Source organism: Athene noctua, chromosome 2 (genome assembly GCF_965140245.1).
Source record: "Athene noctua chromosome 2, bAthNoc1.hap1.1, whole genome shotgun sequence".
Taxonomy (NCBI): domain Eukaryota; kingdom Metazoa; phylum Chordata; class Aves; order Strigiformes; family Strigidae; genus Athene; species Athene noctua.
In genome coordinates this window covers 23230858-23250086 of record NC_134038.1, presented here as the reverse complement: position 1 = coordinate 23250086, position 19229 = coordinate 23230858, and the positions used below count along the sequence as shown (strand labels likewise).

The following is a 19229-nucleotide window of genomic DNA, read 5'->3' as shown; positions in this document are numbered from 1 at the left end:
GCACTTGCAGCAGTGCCCTCCATGTGTGCGGCACATGTTCACCGTCTTCTCTGTAAAATAATTAAAATAATTGTGGGACACAGCACCCTTATTGCTGTCTTACATCGACCAAAATCCTTGTGTCATCTGCTCTTGCCAAGGGAGCACCTTTTTCTGACACAGGGACAGGTGAAAGCTGTGGAGTAACATCTGTAACGGGGAGGGGGGGGGGAAGAAAAGACCTGGATCTGCTTTTCTTAGCACCTTATTTGCTTAATATGTTGTGAGAGAAGGGACATAAATATTTTGAAGGTGTGTATTCTCAAAGTGTTTCCAGAAGTACCTTAACTGCAGCTGTCAGTAAGGGATACAAAGAAAACCTCCCATTTCTGGACATTTTTAACCATTTGCTGTGTCTTTCTCATTAAAAAAAAAAAAAAAAAAAGGCAGAGAGCTAACAGACAGAAGGAGAAGTTCCTGATGGGATTAGGTTTGAAGTCACATCCAAACCTTGTGGCCACTGAAGAAAACCCCAGGAGAAGAGAGCCAGCAGTCAGCAGGATGGGAAATCAGGGTACTCCGTTGAGGAGAAGCTGTGCGGGAGTTGCCGTGAGCGCCTTGCCTTTCCCTGGCACTCACTGGGGAAGCTGGGGTGCCCCTGGGGGTGCCAGCATGCCGAAGACCATCCTGACACATATTCAGGCCAAGACTTCTGGTTGCCTTTGCATAACACTATGACAGGCCATGCTGTGTATCAGTGAAAAACATATGTAGGCATAACACATCCAACACCTTGTGCAAAGCACTTGGAAAAGGAGGAAAAACATAAAGAGCAGTTGCAGCTCTCCTTAATTTACACCTTTCCTTGAAGGTTGTGGTAAACAACAGCAAATGCAGTGAGGAGGGGAAGGCTGCAAGTGGCTTTGCAGCAGCCCGCTGCCCAGTGTGCGCTTCCCTTCTCCCAGGGCAGAGGTGGCCAGGACCTGGGAATGGGAATCCTAACAATTTTCAAGAGCACACCACTGTGTGGTGTCCATCGGCAACCTGAATGGACGCTTGGGCTTCGTCCATGGGGATTTCTGCCTGGATGTGGAGAGATTTTGTTCCTTCTGCACTGGTGTGCCAGGGCAGGAGAGAGGGGGATAGCGTGGGCAGCCATGCTGACGCAACGTTGTGCATGAAACCGCACCCAAGTCATGCTCCCGACAGCCCGTGGCTCTGCTGCCTGGCCATTGCCCCAGCCCCCTCAGGCCACAGGCCCCCCATCATGTCCCCCTGCCATGGGCTCCCCCGGTCCTATGGCAACTGTGGAGCTGTGACCTATCAGTGGACCCATGATGTCATAAGGTGCCCACTGGAAGGCTGCAAGAGCACCTGCAGCTCTGCTCACATGCTCACTTCCAGACAAAACTCGAGGCAATTTCCCCCCAGCCCTGCCGAGTGCAGGCTGCCACAGCTGTCTTCATGCCCTGATGAGCTTTGTAGCATGATGATGTCATTGCACTATCGCCTTTTGGAAGATGCCAAGCAGGATTTGAGGCAGGTGGAGAAAGAGATGCAGAGGCAAATGAAGCTGCTGGACCTGCACCTGCAGCAGCTCGACGAGGAGCTGTCTGCATCCTGCCCGTGCAGCCCCACCATGCACCCCTGCTGCATGTGCCAGCCCAACCAGGAGAGAAGGGCCCTCACCGCAAGGATGGATGTGGAGAGAGAACTGGGCAGGTAACAAATATTTGCCTGCTTTCTATGGGCATCAGCACCCTTTCAGGCACTATGAGGGAAGGTTTGGCATCAGTATCAGGAGCAAAGGACATTAACCATCTGGCAAACTGCATCTAAAGTACACAACTAGATCCAAAGCTGTTCAACTGTGAAACAAAGTCCACCTTCGACATATATTCAGCTTAAGTATGGTAAACACATAATTATACTCATCAGTAGCCAAAATGTGCCTGGATGCAGTGGGGTGCAGCAGTAATGCACCACAGATGTGTCTATATTTTTCCAGCTCCCTAAGTTTCAGGTTTTCTACATCTCCATTTTGACCACTGGTGTGATGACTTTATTTTGTTAATGGAATTCAAGATTGACTAGTAGAGATAAAACCCAAAGGTAGTCCTACAGGAAGGGAGCTGTTGAATGATGAAACCTTACCATTTGGGTTAAGGAACAACCAGACAATGAGACCCCTGAGAAGTCCCTTGGCTCCAAGGTGTGATTCTCTTGCTGCATTTGTGGCATTGGTATTTTCTCTGGTATTTTCTCCCCAAACTCAAGTTTTTGTCTGGGTTCTCTTGTGTTGCACCTGGAGATGATGAGACCTTCATCTTGGCAATTAAAAATGTGACATTTTTGTTACCCATAGAGCAGCAAGTATCATCCCACAGTCTACCATGTGTGTTATCTGCTGGGTGCAATAAAGTTAGAGGAAAAAGGAAAAAACCTGACCCCTGTGTTAATTTTACACGGACTTCAGCAAATCCTAAAGTTGTTGTGAGATTAAATTTAGCTGCAGCTCATGCAGAGTGGTCAGGTAGCAGTCCCAGGTGTTACAGGGCTGGTGTGTGTGTCCAGATTTTCATCAGTGTGTTGGGTACCAGAGCTGGGCAGGTGCAGCATTCCCTTGCAGAATCATTGCACAACAAAATCCCAGTGAAAGAATGGAAATTTAGTGCTGGGTCTCAGGATGGGTCATGGGATGTCAGGGCATGCTCTCCCTAAGCAACAGGCTCTCTGGCCCTGCAATGCTCAGGAAACTTGCTGGTTTGAACACAAACCCATACCAGTGCCATCTGAAACCACACCACTGGAGGATTTTTCAGCCCGTCATGCTGGGGAGTTCAACCATCCCCTTCCCACAAAAAAATGCTGAGAAGGACCAATTCTCAGTACATTTATTCTCTTCTGACCAGCAATACAAAAAAGATCAAAGGGGCAGGTGGAGGATCCAGCTCTCGGAGAGCACAGAAAATGCACCTCAAAATCACCACACCAGGTTGACTCATTGCAGGCTTTAAGTAGGATTGCTGAAATGGGTGTACCTTGCTAACGAACCACTCATTAGGGATTTCTCACCTTAGTGGTCATGCCATTCCCTCATTGCTTGCTCTGCTTCCTCTTCCATTGCATCCATTATCATTTTAATTTGGTACCTTTGTCCAATTGAGCTGTTATAACTGAGGTGACCCTTCCATTGTCTATTTTATAAATGGTTTGAATAAGAGCCAGACTTCTGGTTGAGCAGTTGCTGTTTGACAGTATCAGAAATCATTTTAATGGCTCAGTGAGCCTCCAGACCAGATCTGCAGGAGCATTTGGGGTTTTTTTGCCAGATGTGTCTCCTATCCACTGATTGCTTTGAACAAAACTACTAACTGGAAAATGCGATCTATTGTAACTATCCATTTAAAATGTAGGACAAGGCATCAGAGGGACACACACAACTTCGTGAGTGTATGTACATGTGAAAGAGAAGTGCTGGCTTCTCTGTATCTAGGTGAAAGAACACAATTGCTCCATCCCAAGAGGGGACACTGAAACACTTCTGACTGCTGTGGCCTGCAGATGGGAGCTCCTTCTGATGGTGCAGACACCACCCCAAGTGCATGAAGATGAATCCAATAGTTTCCTATTTACTTCTCTTGTCCTTAAGGTGGTCCACCCATTCCTCTGTGAGTTGGACTGAAAGACTGTCCTCTTGTTTTTATTCCAGCACGCAAAGAAGACTTAACAGATTATCGAACTTTTCCCATGATAACAAGCTTTTGGCTTTGATGGACATGAAGGGTTTTGACCCCAAGGAAGTCACTGTAACGGTGAAAGACGGGAAGGTGAAGGTGTTAGCGGAGCACAGGGAGGAGCACGCAACTGCAGAAGGGAAGGAGTATAACTACAGAAGCACCATGAAGGAAATCAGCCTGCCGCCGGGAGTGAGCAAGGATGAGGTGACCTACTCGCTGGGACCCAATAGCATCATGAAGATCGAAATAGCATGCAAGTGCTACCCTTGTCTCCTGAGCCGCTGAGCTGCAGCAGGGAGCAGCACCTGGGCACAGTTGTTCCTCTACCACATCCCTCCTCCCCATCGGCTTTAGGTCTGTCCCACCAACTGTGAGCCAGAAGCTCCTCGTGCCTCTTCCAAAATAAAAGACAGCCCTCTGAGCAGATGTGTGTGGGCCTCATTTTGAAGGGGTTTGGTGGACAAAAGGGGGATGCCAGCAGGAAAACACAGAGATGGTTCTGGGCATACTTGGCTGCGGTCACTTTCTGGGTACCAAAGGCACAGCCAGAGATAGTGTGATTCAGGGAGGTTATTGCTGTTGTGTACAATCTCATGGATTTTAAGGGCTGAAAAGCACCATTTATGATCAGTCACATTTCTATAAGGACACTTCTCTCAATCCCATCACTTCAATTTGAGCTGTAGGGTATTTCTAGGAAGAAAACCTTGATAATAAACACCTTGAGGGGAGGAGCCTCCTCCCAAAAAAATGAGCTGTACTGTTTGTCCCCTCAGTTTGGTTCTTGCAGAGGCTGCCCAGCCAGGAAGAGCCATGGTTGAAGGACAGAGACCTTTACCTTAGAAGATGTTGGGTCTATGGCAGAGTGCTTACTAGCAGTGGAGGGGATGACCAAAGAATTTCCTTCTGTAGGAATTGATAGCTCCAGGAAAACATTTCTCATGTTGGCAGGAGAATTGTCAATATATTTTCTTAAAGGTAACATTAACAAAATTTAAGGTCCAAAGTGGGACCTTGCATAGCCACAGTCCTGACTCTCCCTGAGCACAGGGACCAGCAGGATCAGCAAGGTGGGAGTGACACCAAGGGACAGCCTTGCAGGGGGACTGCACCTGCTGCCCTGGCCTCAGCACTAGGGCATGCACTCCTGTGGCAAGCAGCATTAGCTTTCCCTGCAGAAAAGCATGTAACAAGACAATATACCTTGCAAGCCTCCTGGGAAAGTGACCACCACCTGATTCAAGCTTCTTGAGCCCTTGGGGCTGAGGGGAGAAAGGTTGCCACCTCTTTTTGTAGGCAGATTTTCCTGACAGGGAATCTAATGCTTTAGGTTGTGCTGGTGCAGAAACAAACCTCTGACGTTAAGTGACCTATCAGGGGAGAGGGTGGGCAGCCTGTGGGGCAGAGCTGTGTATGTGTGCTGCCCGCTTGAAACCCCTCAGAGTGGGGTGTCATCCCCTGCCATTAGCCTGGCTGAGAAATGCACTTGTTCCCAGTGGCACAGAGGGACCTCGGCCCCCACAGGACCCCTGCACTGCTGGGGCAGTGCGACTCTGGCAGCCGAGGGGTCCCCGGTGCTGGGGGCTCCCGCCTGCTGCTGCAATGGAGATATTACCCTGGAAACACTCATGCCTAAAGAAAGCAAAGCCAGTCCTTTATTTTCGGCCTGCAAACAGCCAACCCTGCTTTTGCAATTTACATTCATCGTCTGAAGGTGGTGAATCAGAGAGGATGAGTTACAAAGCAGTGAGTCAATAGCACGGAGCACCACAGCTGGAGGAGACCCCCAGCTTCACCACCCCCTGCTCCTTTCCTCCTGGCTGGAGACACGGAGACATTCTCCGGCAAGGAGCAAAACCATCCCTGTCCATGCGTTCCGAAGGCTCAGAACAGCCCTCTGTGTCGATTTGATCCCACTTGGACTGGTGAAGTCAGCAGCACCTCACTCTCCAGTGGAGTGAACACAGCCCCTTAAGGCAGCTTGCTGCAAGCATTTCCCCAAAATCAATGCCACTGTGAAACACCTTCTCCAGTCAAATATCCCAGCAAACATTTGAGGTTCAGTTTGTCTTGGCCATAACCAGGCCGGTAATTTAAGTTTGGTGCAAGAAATGAGCTGCTTCTGGCATGTTTTCAGCATCCAGCTAGCACTGAAAAAAAAATTGATAATAAATTTTAAGCTATCTGGGTCAGTATAGAACCATACAACCATGGAACAGTTTGTGTTGGAAGGGACCTTTAAAGGTCATCTAGTCCAACTGCTTTGCCACGGGCCAGGGACATCTTTCACTAGATCAGGTTGCTCAAAGCCCCATCCAACCTGATTTTGAACACTTCCAGGGATGAAGCACCCATAATTTTTCTGAGAACCTGCTCCAGTGTCTCACCACCCTCATCATAAAATATGTCTTCCTTATGTCCAATATAAATCTACCCTCTTGCAGTTTAAAACCCCTTGTCCTGCCATTACAGGCCTTGGTAAAACCTCTCTCTCCATCTTTCTTATAAGCCCCCTTTATAAATTGAAAGGATGCCTATGCACAGGTAGCCTGATTCTGCTGATGTTGGTCAAGGACATTTACAAATAAGCCACATGTCAACTAGGAGACTGCAAGGGAGCCTCCAGTGAGAGCTGTCAGCAGGGATGGGGACTGGGGATGCTACAGACCCCCAGAGAAGACCATCTTCTTACAAAGCAACCCATCGAGTGATAAAGCTGAAACTCCTTTGGGATACAGTTTTCTCACTTCGTAACTATTTCTACAGAAGGTGTCTAAGTGTGCAGAAGAGATATGTATTTCAACACCTCCCATCTACCTGTGACTTCAGACTTGCAGAATATATCGAGTCCTGCAGTGATTATAGGACTGACTATGACTGCTCTTATCCTTATTGCTCATCCTTTAACACATGTTCTTCACACTTTGTTCCTAAATTAGGCTCCTAACACCAAACTACACTCCTGAGCACCAAGACTTCATTGACAGATATGACTTCATTCCCAGATTTCAAGACTAGAAGGCACCACCATATCATCTGGCCTAATCTCTTATAGTATCTTATACCACAAAAAACTGCCCAAAGTTTAACTTCCAGGAAGATATCTAGTCTTTATTTGAATACTTCAGGAGAAAGATTCCAGGACACAGAATCCAGCACCTCTCTTTGTGTTTTGCTCCAAGGGCTAATTTCCTTGTGATTAAATGTCATGCCTTGTTACTAACGCAAGATTGTCTGGCATCATCAGTTCTTTTGGTTTTTTGCTCTGCCAGATGACAAAGGCCCTGGGAAGCTGATTTTGTGGTAACTCAGTAGCAGCTATGAACTTCTACATTGTGAGCAAGCCACTTCTCAATCTTGAAATTCTGGAGTTTCTCATTGTAAGACATGATGTCCAACTCATTTTTATCTCATTCTTGGCCCCCTTTTTCGTGTTTTCGGTGCCCTTGGCAAAGGTGATGACCAGGACTGGCTGCAGTAATTCCCTCTGCTCCACCAATACAGTGTATGGAAGTAGAAACACAGCGCTGGCTCTTTTATTGTCTTCCCAAGTTGGAAAGGTCTCTGTATCTTTCCGATGCTGCATTGCACAAGGTTCTCCTGCCAGACAACCATTTCGCTCTTGGACTCACTGAAGGGTCCCCCATTTGCAGGCTGAAACCCTGGAAGGGGGACTTTGTTGCTCCTCCTCACACCGCAGATGTGGAGAAGGGAACATGAAGAAACATCTGGCGGGAAGCACACTTCTGTTATTAAAGGAAGGTTTAGGAAAAAAATCACTTAGTTCATATTTTTTCTTACAGAAATGAGCCACAAATAGCCATTTTCTCCTACTGATTAGGACTCCTATCATTTAAATTCAGAGAGGCCTTGCAGGCTCGGAGGCACATCTTCCTAATTCTTTATTCATTTTATATCTCAGGAACGGCTAGCCTTAAGCCCTTTTCTATAGGGTCCATAAGAAGAAAATGTGCCAGTCTTGTGAATACCTACATGCTGTAAATACCTTGGTACATAGCCAAAACATTCTCCAAATCCATACCCTCCAAATACTGCTTTGCTGAGAGTTCATTAAATGAAAATACCTTTGGAAAACCACCACTGAGACAGCAAGACACTCTCACATCGGCATTTCCCTAAAAGAAATTCTTTTGCCACTAGGTGGCAGATTTTTTTCTTTTTTCTTTTTTTTTTTTTTTTAGATTTACCGCTCTGTAACCCTGTTTTAAAAAGCAAGCCCGATGAAGGTGCTGTTACAAAGCTACAGGACTGGGACACACTGCAGCTGGCATTTTTCTTTGCAACGCTACTAGCGAATGAACAGAAGTGCAAGAGTTAGACCTGTGGTTTGTGATCGTAGTCGTGCAGGAGTCCTCGCAACAGACCACCATCACATTAGGTAGGTTTCTACACTAGATTATATGGACCTCCAGTCCTGCAGCATTTCCCCCAGAGTACATACAGCTCCTGGGTAAGTTGAGTTTCATTTGCCTCAGCAGCCCAGCTTTACCACAGCTATTACCCCATTAGGGGCTCCCAGGAGTTGATGTATTCTTCAGCATATTGTTACAACAAGTTATTTTGGGGGCCATTTTTGACCATCCTCATATAGCAGATACCCTCTCTGAATTCCCTGGCACAAGGAAGATGCCCAAGAGGACGATTTGGCTCAGTAGTTATAAACGTTAGTACATTCTTGAACTCTAGCCTTATCGGGCAATTTATAAATAGCCAGAGCCCTAGCAATTTGTAACGGCAGGTCATCTGAGGATGTGAGCGCCAGACCTGTCTTTGGTCATGAATCTCTAGGAGTTTTGCTACAGCCAGGCAGGGTTTAGGTGTAGAAATGTTTCTCTCCTAGCTACTGCAAAACTGGGGAGAGCAGCACCTAAGTGGGAAGGTGCAAAGCGATCCTGGCTTTCCTCTCCTCGTGTGCCAGTGCGCTGCTGCTCCTGAGAGCACGGCACTGCCCCGGGGAAGCGGCTGCCCCTCGCTCTGCAGGCAGTGCCAGCACGGGAGGGCTGTTCCTGCAAAGGAGCAAGTTGTTGCCTGTCACAGGGCCCAGCCCCGCTCTTCACATCTCCGTTCCTCGTCCTCTGAGCAGCAGCATGGTGAGGCTGTTGGGATCACGCCAGCCATGCGGGGCCGGTGCAGCTATCTTCTACAGCACCTCGACGTGAGGTGAGGTACTTCATCCATCCATTTTATTTGTGCTTAAAGTTAAATTTAACCATTGTCCCTGCTAAGCTGTTTGGCACCTCAGTCTCTTAGATAAACTTTCCAAGCCTGTTTTCTATCACCTTCCCCGGAGAAAGCACTAAGAGTTTAGAAAACAGAGGAGGACCCATGGCTTCAAGCCTGCCTCTGTACCAAAGACTCGGTGGATTTTTTGTCATTCTGAACCCTGCGCTTGTCACTGTAAGAGTCGGTCAGAAGATCAGCATTGTCTCAACATAGTCATCGGGGACATGGACAGTGAGGTACCCGACAATGGCCTGCATGGAACACGGTTGCTGATCCCTGGAATGGAATGTGGTGCAAAGGCTCCTGAATGCAGAACTGTGTGGCACAGCGAGTGCTGTGCTGTTCTCCTGAGTACTGAACCGTGTGGTGCAGGGACTGCAGTGGTGTTCTTCCGTGCCTGAGCCATGCAGTACAAAGAGTGCTGGGCTATTGTTCGGTACCTGGGCCTAGCCAGAGCTGTTAGAGATAATCGCATAGCCACTGTCAGAAAAGATGGATTGCAACTGTTGCCATAACATCGATGAAGAAATCATGAACTTTAGATGAACTTTGCTTCATAATAATACCAAAACACACCTCCAAGACTGACCACACCTTGGACACTCCCCCCTGTGCATGCACGATGGCCTCGCTCGAGAAGGGCAGAGATATGACGATTGAATTCTGAGAAGGGTGGAGACGCCTGAGGCAGAGGTGGAGCAAGGTGTGTTACTAAGTATAAAAGATTACTTCCGTACAACGAAAATTTGAAGCTTCCCCACCAAGGAGCACGACGATCAATGACGCAGCATCAGCTGGACCCGGGACCATTAGGGCATCTTGAGATCAGCAGTGGTAGCTATAATCTCTCTTCCTTCTCTCTCCAAACTTAATTTTACTTTTCTCCTTTTTTTCACCCATCTCTAACTATCGTGTGCCGCTTCACAGGCAGCACAATAAAGTTTTACTCTTTGATTACTGCTATCCCCTTTGGTGTTGGTTACCTTAATTTTGCACTTTTGAGATCTTAGCAAATGAATGATCACGAGTCCACTGAGTGCACCCTGATGGTCACCTCATTAATAATCCTGCACTGAATTTAGGTTAGGAGTAAGCTGATCCTTCCAGCGTGCTTGGTGTGACCATCAAGAAGCTGCCACCTCCATGAGTGTGGAGCACTGGGCCTTGATCTTCCTCTTTCACCCTGCAGGTCCCTTTCCTGGTCCATTGAATAAAAAGTTAGTTTTCCATCTCTGGCTGTCTTCTAATTCCCCCTGCCATCCCATTCATCCCACTCCACTTCAATTGCTGTAGGTCAAGCCTTTCTTTTGGCAAGTGATGTATGGGGTTTTCTTCTCTTGAAAGATGAAGTGCCTTGCTAGAGCTGAAATCCCAGTCTAGGTGAAAAAGGCTTGGCTGTCCCTGAGGTTATCCTCTCAATTGCTCTATTACATGTATGTGGTGTGAAATCATACCCATGTAATAGTCATTCTTGATTTCAACTTTAATTACAAACAATAGTAGGTGTCTCAGCTCTTTGGTCCCTCATGCTAGTCCCGAACTTGAGGCATTGCATCTAGTTTTAAAGGCCTGCAAGTGAAAATAATGCTATAATTTAAAAAGCTGTAAACCATTAACCAAATTACAGGTAAAATCATCATCCCCTGCATCTTCCCAAAACAGATTTTAACTTGCCAGAAGGATAAAATGCAGCCTTTTTTTTTGTTTGTTTTTTGACACAGCTTTGTGCGTCTATGCCTGTGTGTGCAGAAAAGCCTGCAAAAGGGAGAGCTGCCAGGGCTCTGCCTCATGGTCTTACGAGTGGATGTGGCACTTCAAAACATATCAACAGAGAAAACAAAATCCCCTCCCACTGAGGTCTGGGCCCCAAAGCCCAGGTGGATCCCAGATCCAGACTGAGCTGAGAGGGGCCTGCAGCAGCCGGAGCACACGATTGGGTAGTGACAGTACTCGCCCCATCCCCTTGTGTCCCCCACTGCCCTGGGGTTGTCATCTGGAGGGTCACCAGCTGGTATACACCCTATTTTTTTATGTCATAGGATTGTGTGCTTGCAGGCACAGGACTGGGAACACCACCCAGAGCATCTGGCTGAGGCCTGATAAACATTTCATGTAGAATTTGAGCCAAAAGTTATGTCAGTGGGAAGGCAGAGAGACCAGGAGAGCTTGCCAGCGTACTCACAACCCAGCAATGAGCAGTGTCACACTGGGCAAAGTGCTCGAGCCCTGGGAGACCCAGTGCTCAGGGCTGCCACCGGGACAAGCCCTCGCCAGAGCCCAGCACTGGCAAGCAGGGAGAGAAGGCTCCATGTCGCTGCAGGGGAACAGAAAAGGGATAGAGGAGGGATTGGGGCCCAGCAGATATGCTGAAGACACTCGACCCCAGGCACAGTCCCCGTCAGAGCATCTCCAAGGTGCTGCAGAATCCATTGCCTCCTGCTCTGGCCAGCAGCGACTCCCACTGCTGTGTGTGTCTTGGCTTCTCCCTCTCTTTTGATTACCTAGAAATGTTTAAATATAAGTAGAATCTGCAGGATGAAGTAAAGGTGACTGGTGTAACAGATGTGAAGTTTGAGAACAAGTTGGGAGTAAGGAACACGTGCACATAAATCGTTAAAATCAAAGAGCATCCTTTGGTGGGGAGGCAGTAGAAGAGAATGATTGAAAACAGCATGCTATGTAGCGGGCAATAAAAGCAGGATGTAGCAGTTATGCAGCCTTGCTGACTGCAAAATACAAAAAGGCTGCAGGGAGAAAAATACATAAAAATGCCAGCACTTGGGGTCCACTCATGGCAGGCCCTGAGCACTTTCTATTCCCACTAAATTTCCTGGACTATAACTGCACACAGCACAACTGCACCGTTACTGTGAACACCTGCAGAGTGAATCCCCTTGGAGAAACGGTGAGATATTTATACGCCCAGGAGTGAGGGTTACTGCTCAGAGCCAAGAGCACACTGTGCACAGAGAGGGCCATGCCGGCAAGGCTGCAAGCATCGGCGTCTGTGGGGCAGGGCCTTCTGTTTCGGCACTCCATGTGTGATCCCTCACAGCTCGTGACAGAAACCCCTTCACCATGCTCTCAGGTGCTGCAGTGAATAGCAAAGCATGCAGAAAACTCAGGCAGTGTCAAAAACCTACCTTCCCTGACCAGGTCCCCAGCCCTCCTTGGCTGCTTGGTGTGCCTCGAAAGCCAGACATTTATCTCGAAAACCAGGGCTGTCACCCGCAGAGATTTATAGATATTAATGCACCAGTGTAATGTGATCCTCACCCCAATATTTAAAAATAGCCCAAGGGACTGGCCCATGTAAACTCCAAGCCTTCCATTCTAGATTGGGTGCCCGGTTAGCACAATGACATTTTAAATGTGATGCAGCTGACTTAATCATAATATGGTGATTTTTTTTTCTAGAGCATTAGATTAAAACATCAAAGTGAACTGGAGGAAGCACTCACTGTTTACTCTGCAGAGCAGCTACTAAAGGAGTAGGAGCAATGCTTGTACTGCAGTATTATTCAACCATTTATGTGTTCTTACTTTCCCCCAGAAAACAGAGGTAAAGCAAGCCACAACATGGCAGAGGATTACTACACGCATGAGGGGAGAAGCAGTAAATATGTCAGTAAACACTGGCCAGACTGGGGCCCCCAGGGCTGGGCATCCTGCGGGTTCCTAACAGAGCTTTGTACAGGCTGCCCGTGGTCCCCGGAGGCAGGGGTCCTGCTGCCTGCAGCTTGTGCCCTGCCTTCACGGGAGCTCCTGAAAACTGGCATCCATCCTCCTGGCTCCAGGTGGGGACAGCACAGGGATGCTTGTCCTGCACTTCCCAGGCTTTGCACCCTCAGTGTTGCTGAGCTCCTTCAGCACTGGTCCACCCAGAGATGTTAATAATGAGAAGAGCAATTTTCCTGCTCCTGGGTACCCACTTTGTGTGGCTGCAGGGTCGGGTACACACCAGGAGCCCACTTAGCCTCTCCTCCCGGGGTGCCTGCAGCCTGCTGTGGAAGTGGGATAAACTACTTCAATCCCACCACACGCATCCAGAGCCCTTGCACGGAGGAGCTAGCAAGGGCAAACGTGCCCTCCATGTTTGGGGGGGATTTTCCAAATCCTTAAAGAGGTGGTCCATCATCCTGATAGCAAACAAAGAGGACTGAGCCAGAAGCCAACACAGTCCTCAATGTGAGTGCGTGCTTCTGGGAACCGCAGCACACAGAGCAGCATGTAGGGGATGCAGCCAGATGTTTTGTCGCGCTTACTTCATTTTGCCTAAATGCTTGAGCTGTATGGGAGGTCTGAGAGGAAACCCATGGCTCGCCAGGACTGCACTCCCGCTGCTAAGCCCTGGCCCTGTGCCCTCAGGTACCATGCGCAGGAAAGCCAATGCAGCAGAGACTGGCTTCAGCCAGACGCTCACTCTGGTAAGATTTACATGTGAGGTAGAATCTGGTTTAAAAGAGATTTAAAAAATGAACTCATGTAGCCAGGGAGCAGAGGCATGCATTGGCTGTCAGTGTGTCAGTTGGCATCAGGCATCTTTGCAGGCAGCACAACCAAAACCTGCCTTCTAACAGCCTACTTGAAAGGGATCTATTGGTCACGGCCTGTCCCCAGGGTGCTGGTGACCCTGAAACAAAAGATGCATCTTGTCTGCAGCCAGATTATTGTGGCCACTGCTCCATGCCGGGTAGCCTGAGCTGTGCCACATCCCTAGCAGCTGGAGGCAGGAGTCACCCAGGATGAGGAGCTATGACACTCAGGCTATGCACAGCACTGGGACCTTTCTGTTTTTCTGATCATGATTTAATGTCAGAACAAGGGTAAGGTTGACCAACTGTGTCAGAAAAAAACACCCAGGTTCAGATCAGGATTCCTATAGAAAAGCCAGGCAGGGACTTGAGAACATTGGAGTCCTCATGTTGGGAGATGCTGAATTCTCAGGCTGCCTGAGGGCCACATTCAGTACCTAATCGTTTCAGCAGAAGGCTTATATGTCTGAGACCCAGCACAGCGTGGTAGAGAGAGTGCTCAAATCTATATTTCATCTGAGGAAGAAAAACCATGAATGAAATATTAAACGAGTAAAGAGTAGAGGTTCTAAACAACTTCAGAAGAAATCAGAGTGAGGGACAAATTTAAAGCAAGAATATTAAACTGCATATTAGGAGGAGAGCTGACTTTGGAGCAATGCAAACAGGGAAAGAGTGCGCAGGGAGATCCCATCAAGGACTGCCCAAATAGTCTGCCCCCAACAAGGGGAGAGGCACAGGCTTTGGGATACATCTGTAAGCAAACCCAGGCTGCACCAAAAATACTTCACTCCTGCAATCTCTCCTCACTAGAGCACAGCAAGATTCCATTTTTGGCCAGTCATCCATACCCAAGGGAGAAAACAGGTCCCAGGGGCCTCTTCAGTTCCTGGTAGAAAAAGCAGTGGCCCAGAGCCAGACCACAGAGCGATGTGAAGGCAGGCAATGAAGGGAACATGCTACCGATAGCTTTGGTTGCTGCTGATGTGTCATGGCAGTAGTGGATTCCTCTCACCAAATACTGGAGTTGAGCACAAGATTTAGCTCAGTTTAAGGATAACCAGCTGAGATTTAATGGTCTGAAATACAGGGTATAGAACTAGATGACCTGATGATGCCTGTTAGTCTGAAAGGCTCATTAGCTTCTCCTGAGCATACATCCATCCTGGGCCAGTCCCTCCACAGGGAGTAGGAAGGAGCTTCCATCCATACCCTGTCAATGACAGCAGTAGCTCGAATCCCAGCATGGTTCATTTTCTGTAAGGGAACTTTTGTCTTTAAAATCAGAAATAAATTAAATTACTAATTAAACACCTTCTTGCACAACAGATATCTCCATACAAGAAAGTTTAATCAGCTCTTAATTCCTAAATCACCTCAATACATCTTGTAGTCCCCTGAAAAAGCCTTTTTCTAGAACTTGAAATCCAGCTCTTCCACCAACACCCTGGGACACCTCTGTTTTGGAGACATGTAAATCTGAGGCTTGGGATCTGTGCAGGAGTGTTTCCTGATGACACCCCAGAGACCTGACTTCATCTATCTCATTGTGGGGGCTGACTTGGAATAGAAACGCCATGTGTCACCTTTCCTTCTTGTCCACTTTGTTCTACCTCAGCGGGACCCACTTAAATTCAGGTGACTTTCTAGACTCCAGCTTATTCTTTCTGATCCATTAACAGCTTTCTACCTATCGATCTCTTCCTCTTCCAGTTTACAAATGAAGAACATTTTGCTTCCAACATTTCATGCGGGCAGACCCATGAGATCTGGCAGAAACAGTGGCTCATCACTTATGTTCATTACACTGGAGCAGAGTATCACAAATAGCAAGTAGGGAGATGAGCTTACTTCTAATAATCTAACATTTTTAGAATATTCCTTTGATTATTACAGAAGGCAGGGTAACTAAATGTGTTTGAAGAGACAGAGACTCTCTCCCTTGCCTAGCATTAGCATCAATCTCTCTGACATTATTTGTGCTAGTTTTCTCCTGGGTATAGAGGTTTAACTGGATTTCAAACGTTATCAGGAAGATTCAAAAGGTAAAGGCCAGATATTTTTATGCTTGCTGGCTGGAACAGTTTTTATTCCATCTCCTTGACTGTGATTATAGAGACACTTCTTGCTCCTTGAAAACAGTGTTAAATTCACAACTGCTCACAAAGTCATATAAAAGTAATTTATTGCACATCAGTGAACACCCTCAAGAGGCCTGAAGCAGCATTAGCATTTTTATAGGAAGTGCTGGTATATCCTTTTGCACATACCATACCTGTTTTTTTGTTTCTACATGATGTTTATGAAAGGCACATAAATGCTTGCAAAGATGTGCCCAGCACCATATAAAATACCCAAAGCCAGCTAGAAGAGTCCCCAGTGGGATGCAGCAGGTCACACCAACTTTCTCACCAGCTGAAATGAGACATCTTAGCTCCGTTAAGTGCTGAGGACCAACGGCACACGATTACAAATCCATCTGTGCTGACCACATAAGGCTGGTTACTCCTGACCAGAGAAGCCTTGACTCATATCACCTGCCACCGGGGCAGTGACACCAGCTTGTGGCAGATGGCACATAGAGTGCCCAAGAGAAGAAGCAACTCAGCCTGTCAGCAGGTTCCCCAATAGGTTTTAAGACATGCACACTCAGCTGAAATAAAGGTGACCATCACCAGCGTCACTGACTGGGCAAAGAAATAATCTTAAAATATCCAAATAAAGAAAAACAAAGAACAAAAGCAAGCTACATAGGCTCGTGCTTTCCGCCAGCAACACCAGTAAATGCTACAGTAATTCAAATTTAAAACACCAAGATAGTTGGGTTTTAAAATTCTTCTATCAACAAAGCAGTAGTAAGAGAGTTTCATCTGAGCTAATACAGATGGTGCAGATTGAAAGTCACTTGGCTCCAGAGCAAAGCAAGGGAATTGCTTAATTTTTGGCTGAGGTTCTCAGGGGTTGTAAAAGTTACATTAGTAAATGGATTTGTTACTTTATCAGCTGACATGCCCTCTGATCAAACTTCTTCTTTTTCTCTTCCTCTATTTTTTGCTTGTTTATTTTAGGGCATTCACTCCTGGTACAGAAGGGCAGCAGGTGCTGTTTGTGGACTATTCTTGGCACAGAAAAGCTGCAGCTCAGATCTTGGATACAGGTATATTTGCAGAGAAGGAGCATACAAAAACATCTGCAGCACAAGATGATTTTCTGCTTAGTCTATGGGCCTAAAAGGGAAAAATAATTGTCCTTTGCCTGGGCTGAAATTCCTGGAGAGGCAGCTTCAGACAGACTGCTGAGCACTGACCACAACCAGCTAAAACAAATTTCTCTCTGAAGCTCTGCTGTAGGTGCTGGCAGGGCTTTTTCCTCAGCAACGCCTCAATTAACACACAGAAAGGATGTAGCAGAGTTGGTCCTAGGCCACCTTCTGCCCCAGAAGGACCAGCCTTGCAGCCCACATTTCTCAGGGAAGCCCACCAGGCAATAGCTGGCAGCAGGCAAGCCTAGAGAAATTCTCTATGCAGGAAGAGCAGAGCTGGGCCAGTAAAGCGCCGCAGCAGGGAACAGACAAAGTGCTCCTGACTGCAGCCTTGGGGTGAGGATCCTCTCGGGTTTGCCACGTACAAGTATCTACACCAGATGCAGAGCTGTCATCAGGAGGGTGCCCTGGCTGACAAGTCAGGCTCACTCCCACCCTGCAGAGCTGGCCCTTCCAGGTATGCAGTGACCAATGTCAATGGGAGAGAGAAAGCACATCTTCCTCACTGCCACTCCAGTGCTTCTGGCATTTACCCAGGCAATGCAGTACAGGGGCTGGGGTCCAGCCGTGCGCAGAGGAACATCCCGAGCTCTCTGTCCCTGGGCAGGCTGCAGCTGTGCCTCATGCTGCTCAATGCTGACCCAGCCCAGCCATCTCAAATCCCAAGCACCTGATGCTGGGGCGAGCATGTCCCTGCACCAGTTCCTGTTGCAGATATCATAGAATGATTAAAGATCTTCTAGTTCCATGGGCAGGGACACCTTCCACTAGCCCAGGTTGCTCAAGCCCCGTCCAACCTGGCCTGGAACACTGCCAGGGAGGGGGCAGCCAGAGATTCTCTGGGAAACCTGTTCCACTGTGTCACCATCCCCAGGCTCAGCATCAGGAGCCACAAACAGAAAGTGGGGTGACCTGGGTGTACACCGAGAGAGGTGCAGCCCTCACTGTGGGGTTCTGGATTGCCCTGGAAGTATCCACCTCCCCACGGGCTGCCCCTCTCACTGAACAACCCTCCTGTTGCTTATGTGCTGGCTTAAATTTGTTCCAGCAGTGCAATGGCAGAGAAATTAGTGTCATCGGGGTGTGCAAAGGTCGACCTTTTCATCTTTTGCTAGCACAGGCTTTACTAGAGAATTAGCTCTGTAAACTCAGGCATCCACATAATTATCGGTGCTTTTTATGCCTTTGGAGGTCAACCATAGCTTAAAAACTTTGTCTGTATCAAACTTGCCTAAAGGCTCTTGTTGTATTTATGATCCCCTAAATGCCCTTGGAAACTCCAGGACAATGATAAGAATCAGGCCAGAGGCTTTTTGTCAGCTTTGACTAATGAAAAACCCACTTCATGAAATGGAGTGACCTTCTTTCCAAAATACCGTGGCCACGTCCCAGACACCAAGGTCTAAGGATGGGTGAGTCCATAGTTTATGGCTTTGTTTTTAAATCAGTATATTCACGTTCAGAAAAGTGGGGTTTCTTAAAAAAAAAAAAAAAAAAGAAATTCTTAGAGCAGCTACAGGGACTGAAAAGTAAACATCCCAGATTTCTCAGTAAAGCAGTATTTTTTTGGTTTGCCACTGAGTTACCTCAAGTACTGCCATCAGCACAGGAACCACTCAGAATTTAATCAGTTCAGTCCAATCTGCTGAGAATCTCAATTTGCCTTTCTAATGCCAAAATAAGAATTAATGCAAGCAGGTTTTTTCTGATTTTCTTCTGAATTGCAAAACGGTCTGTCACATGGCAAATCGAAGGGGAGGAGAGAGGCTGCCCTTGCATCCAGGCATCATGCTCAGAGCTGCAGGAGGAGGTCTGAGCACGGTGGGGAGGCCCTTTCTCAGCAAGACGTGACAAACACTGTTTTGTCTCACCACAGCAGCTTGTGGGGACTAACATGCAGGCAGATGCAGTTGCAGCAAGCATGGGGTGTGAAGCCCTGGTGCCACAGCCTGTTACCTGCTTTGCACAGATGCTGTGTGTTACAAAAGACCCTCTCAGCCCCTTTTAAGAAAAAAAAAGAAGGAAATCAAAGACATTGCCAAGACACAACTCCCAGCTGCAGCTTCTGCAGGACCTGTCTCAAGGCTGGGAGGCAGGAGGTTGCAGGTGATGTTAGAGAAGCCACAGGCAGCAGCTTTCCCAGCTCAGTAACAGCAGGAGAAAAGCTGCTTCTCCTGCCTTTGCTGTTACCTGCTTCCTTCTTGACAGGCATCTTCAGCCCTTCTTTCCTATTGCTTCCTATGCCGAGGACATTCAGATGTTCCTGTCAAAAGGTTTTAGATCTCCACTGGAAGAGTTCATGCCCTTAATTTCATAACTCAGAAAGGGGAAAAAGAAAGAGCAGCTACAAGGAAAACAATCTCTGAACAATGATTTTTCCCTACGCTCCCTCCCAGGGCATGTGATGGACAGGAGCAGGGATGTCACTGAACTGCAGCCCTGCATCGAGGCCCGGCCTTGCCTCTGCTG

At 47.6% G+C, this 19229-nt stretch overlaps 1 protein-coding gene across 1 annotated transcript; it reads left to right on the top strand.

Moving 5' to 3' along the window:
* The first annotated feature begins 1465 nt into the window (after positions 1 to 1465).
* On the top strand, positions 1466 to 4004 carry ODF1 (outer dense fiber of sperm tails 1). The gene is made up of 2 exons (XM_074898054.1): positions 1466 to 1701; positions 3692 to 4004. Exons 1-2 carry the CDS (start codon positions 1466 to 1468, stop codon positions 4002 to 4004), a joined length of 549 nt encoding a protein of 182 aa, XP_074754155.1.
* The last annotated feature ends 15225 nt before the right edge of the window (positions 4005 to 19229 follow it).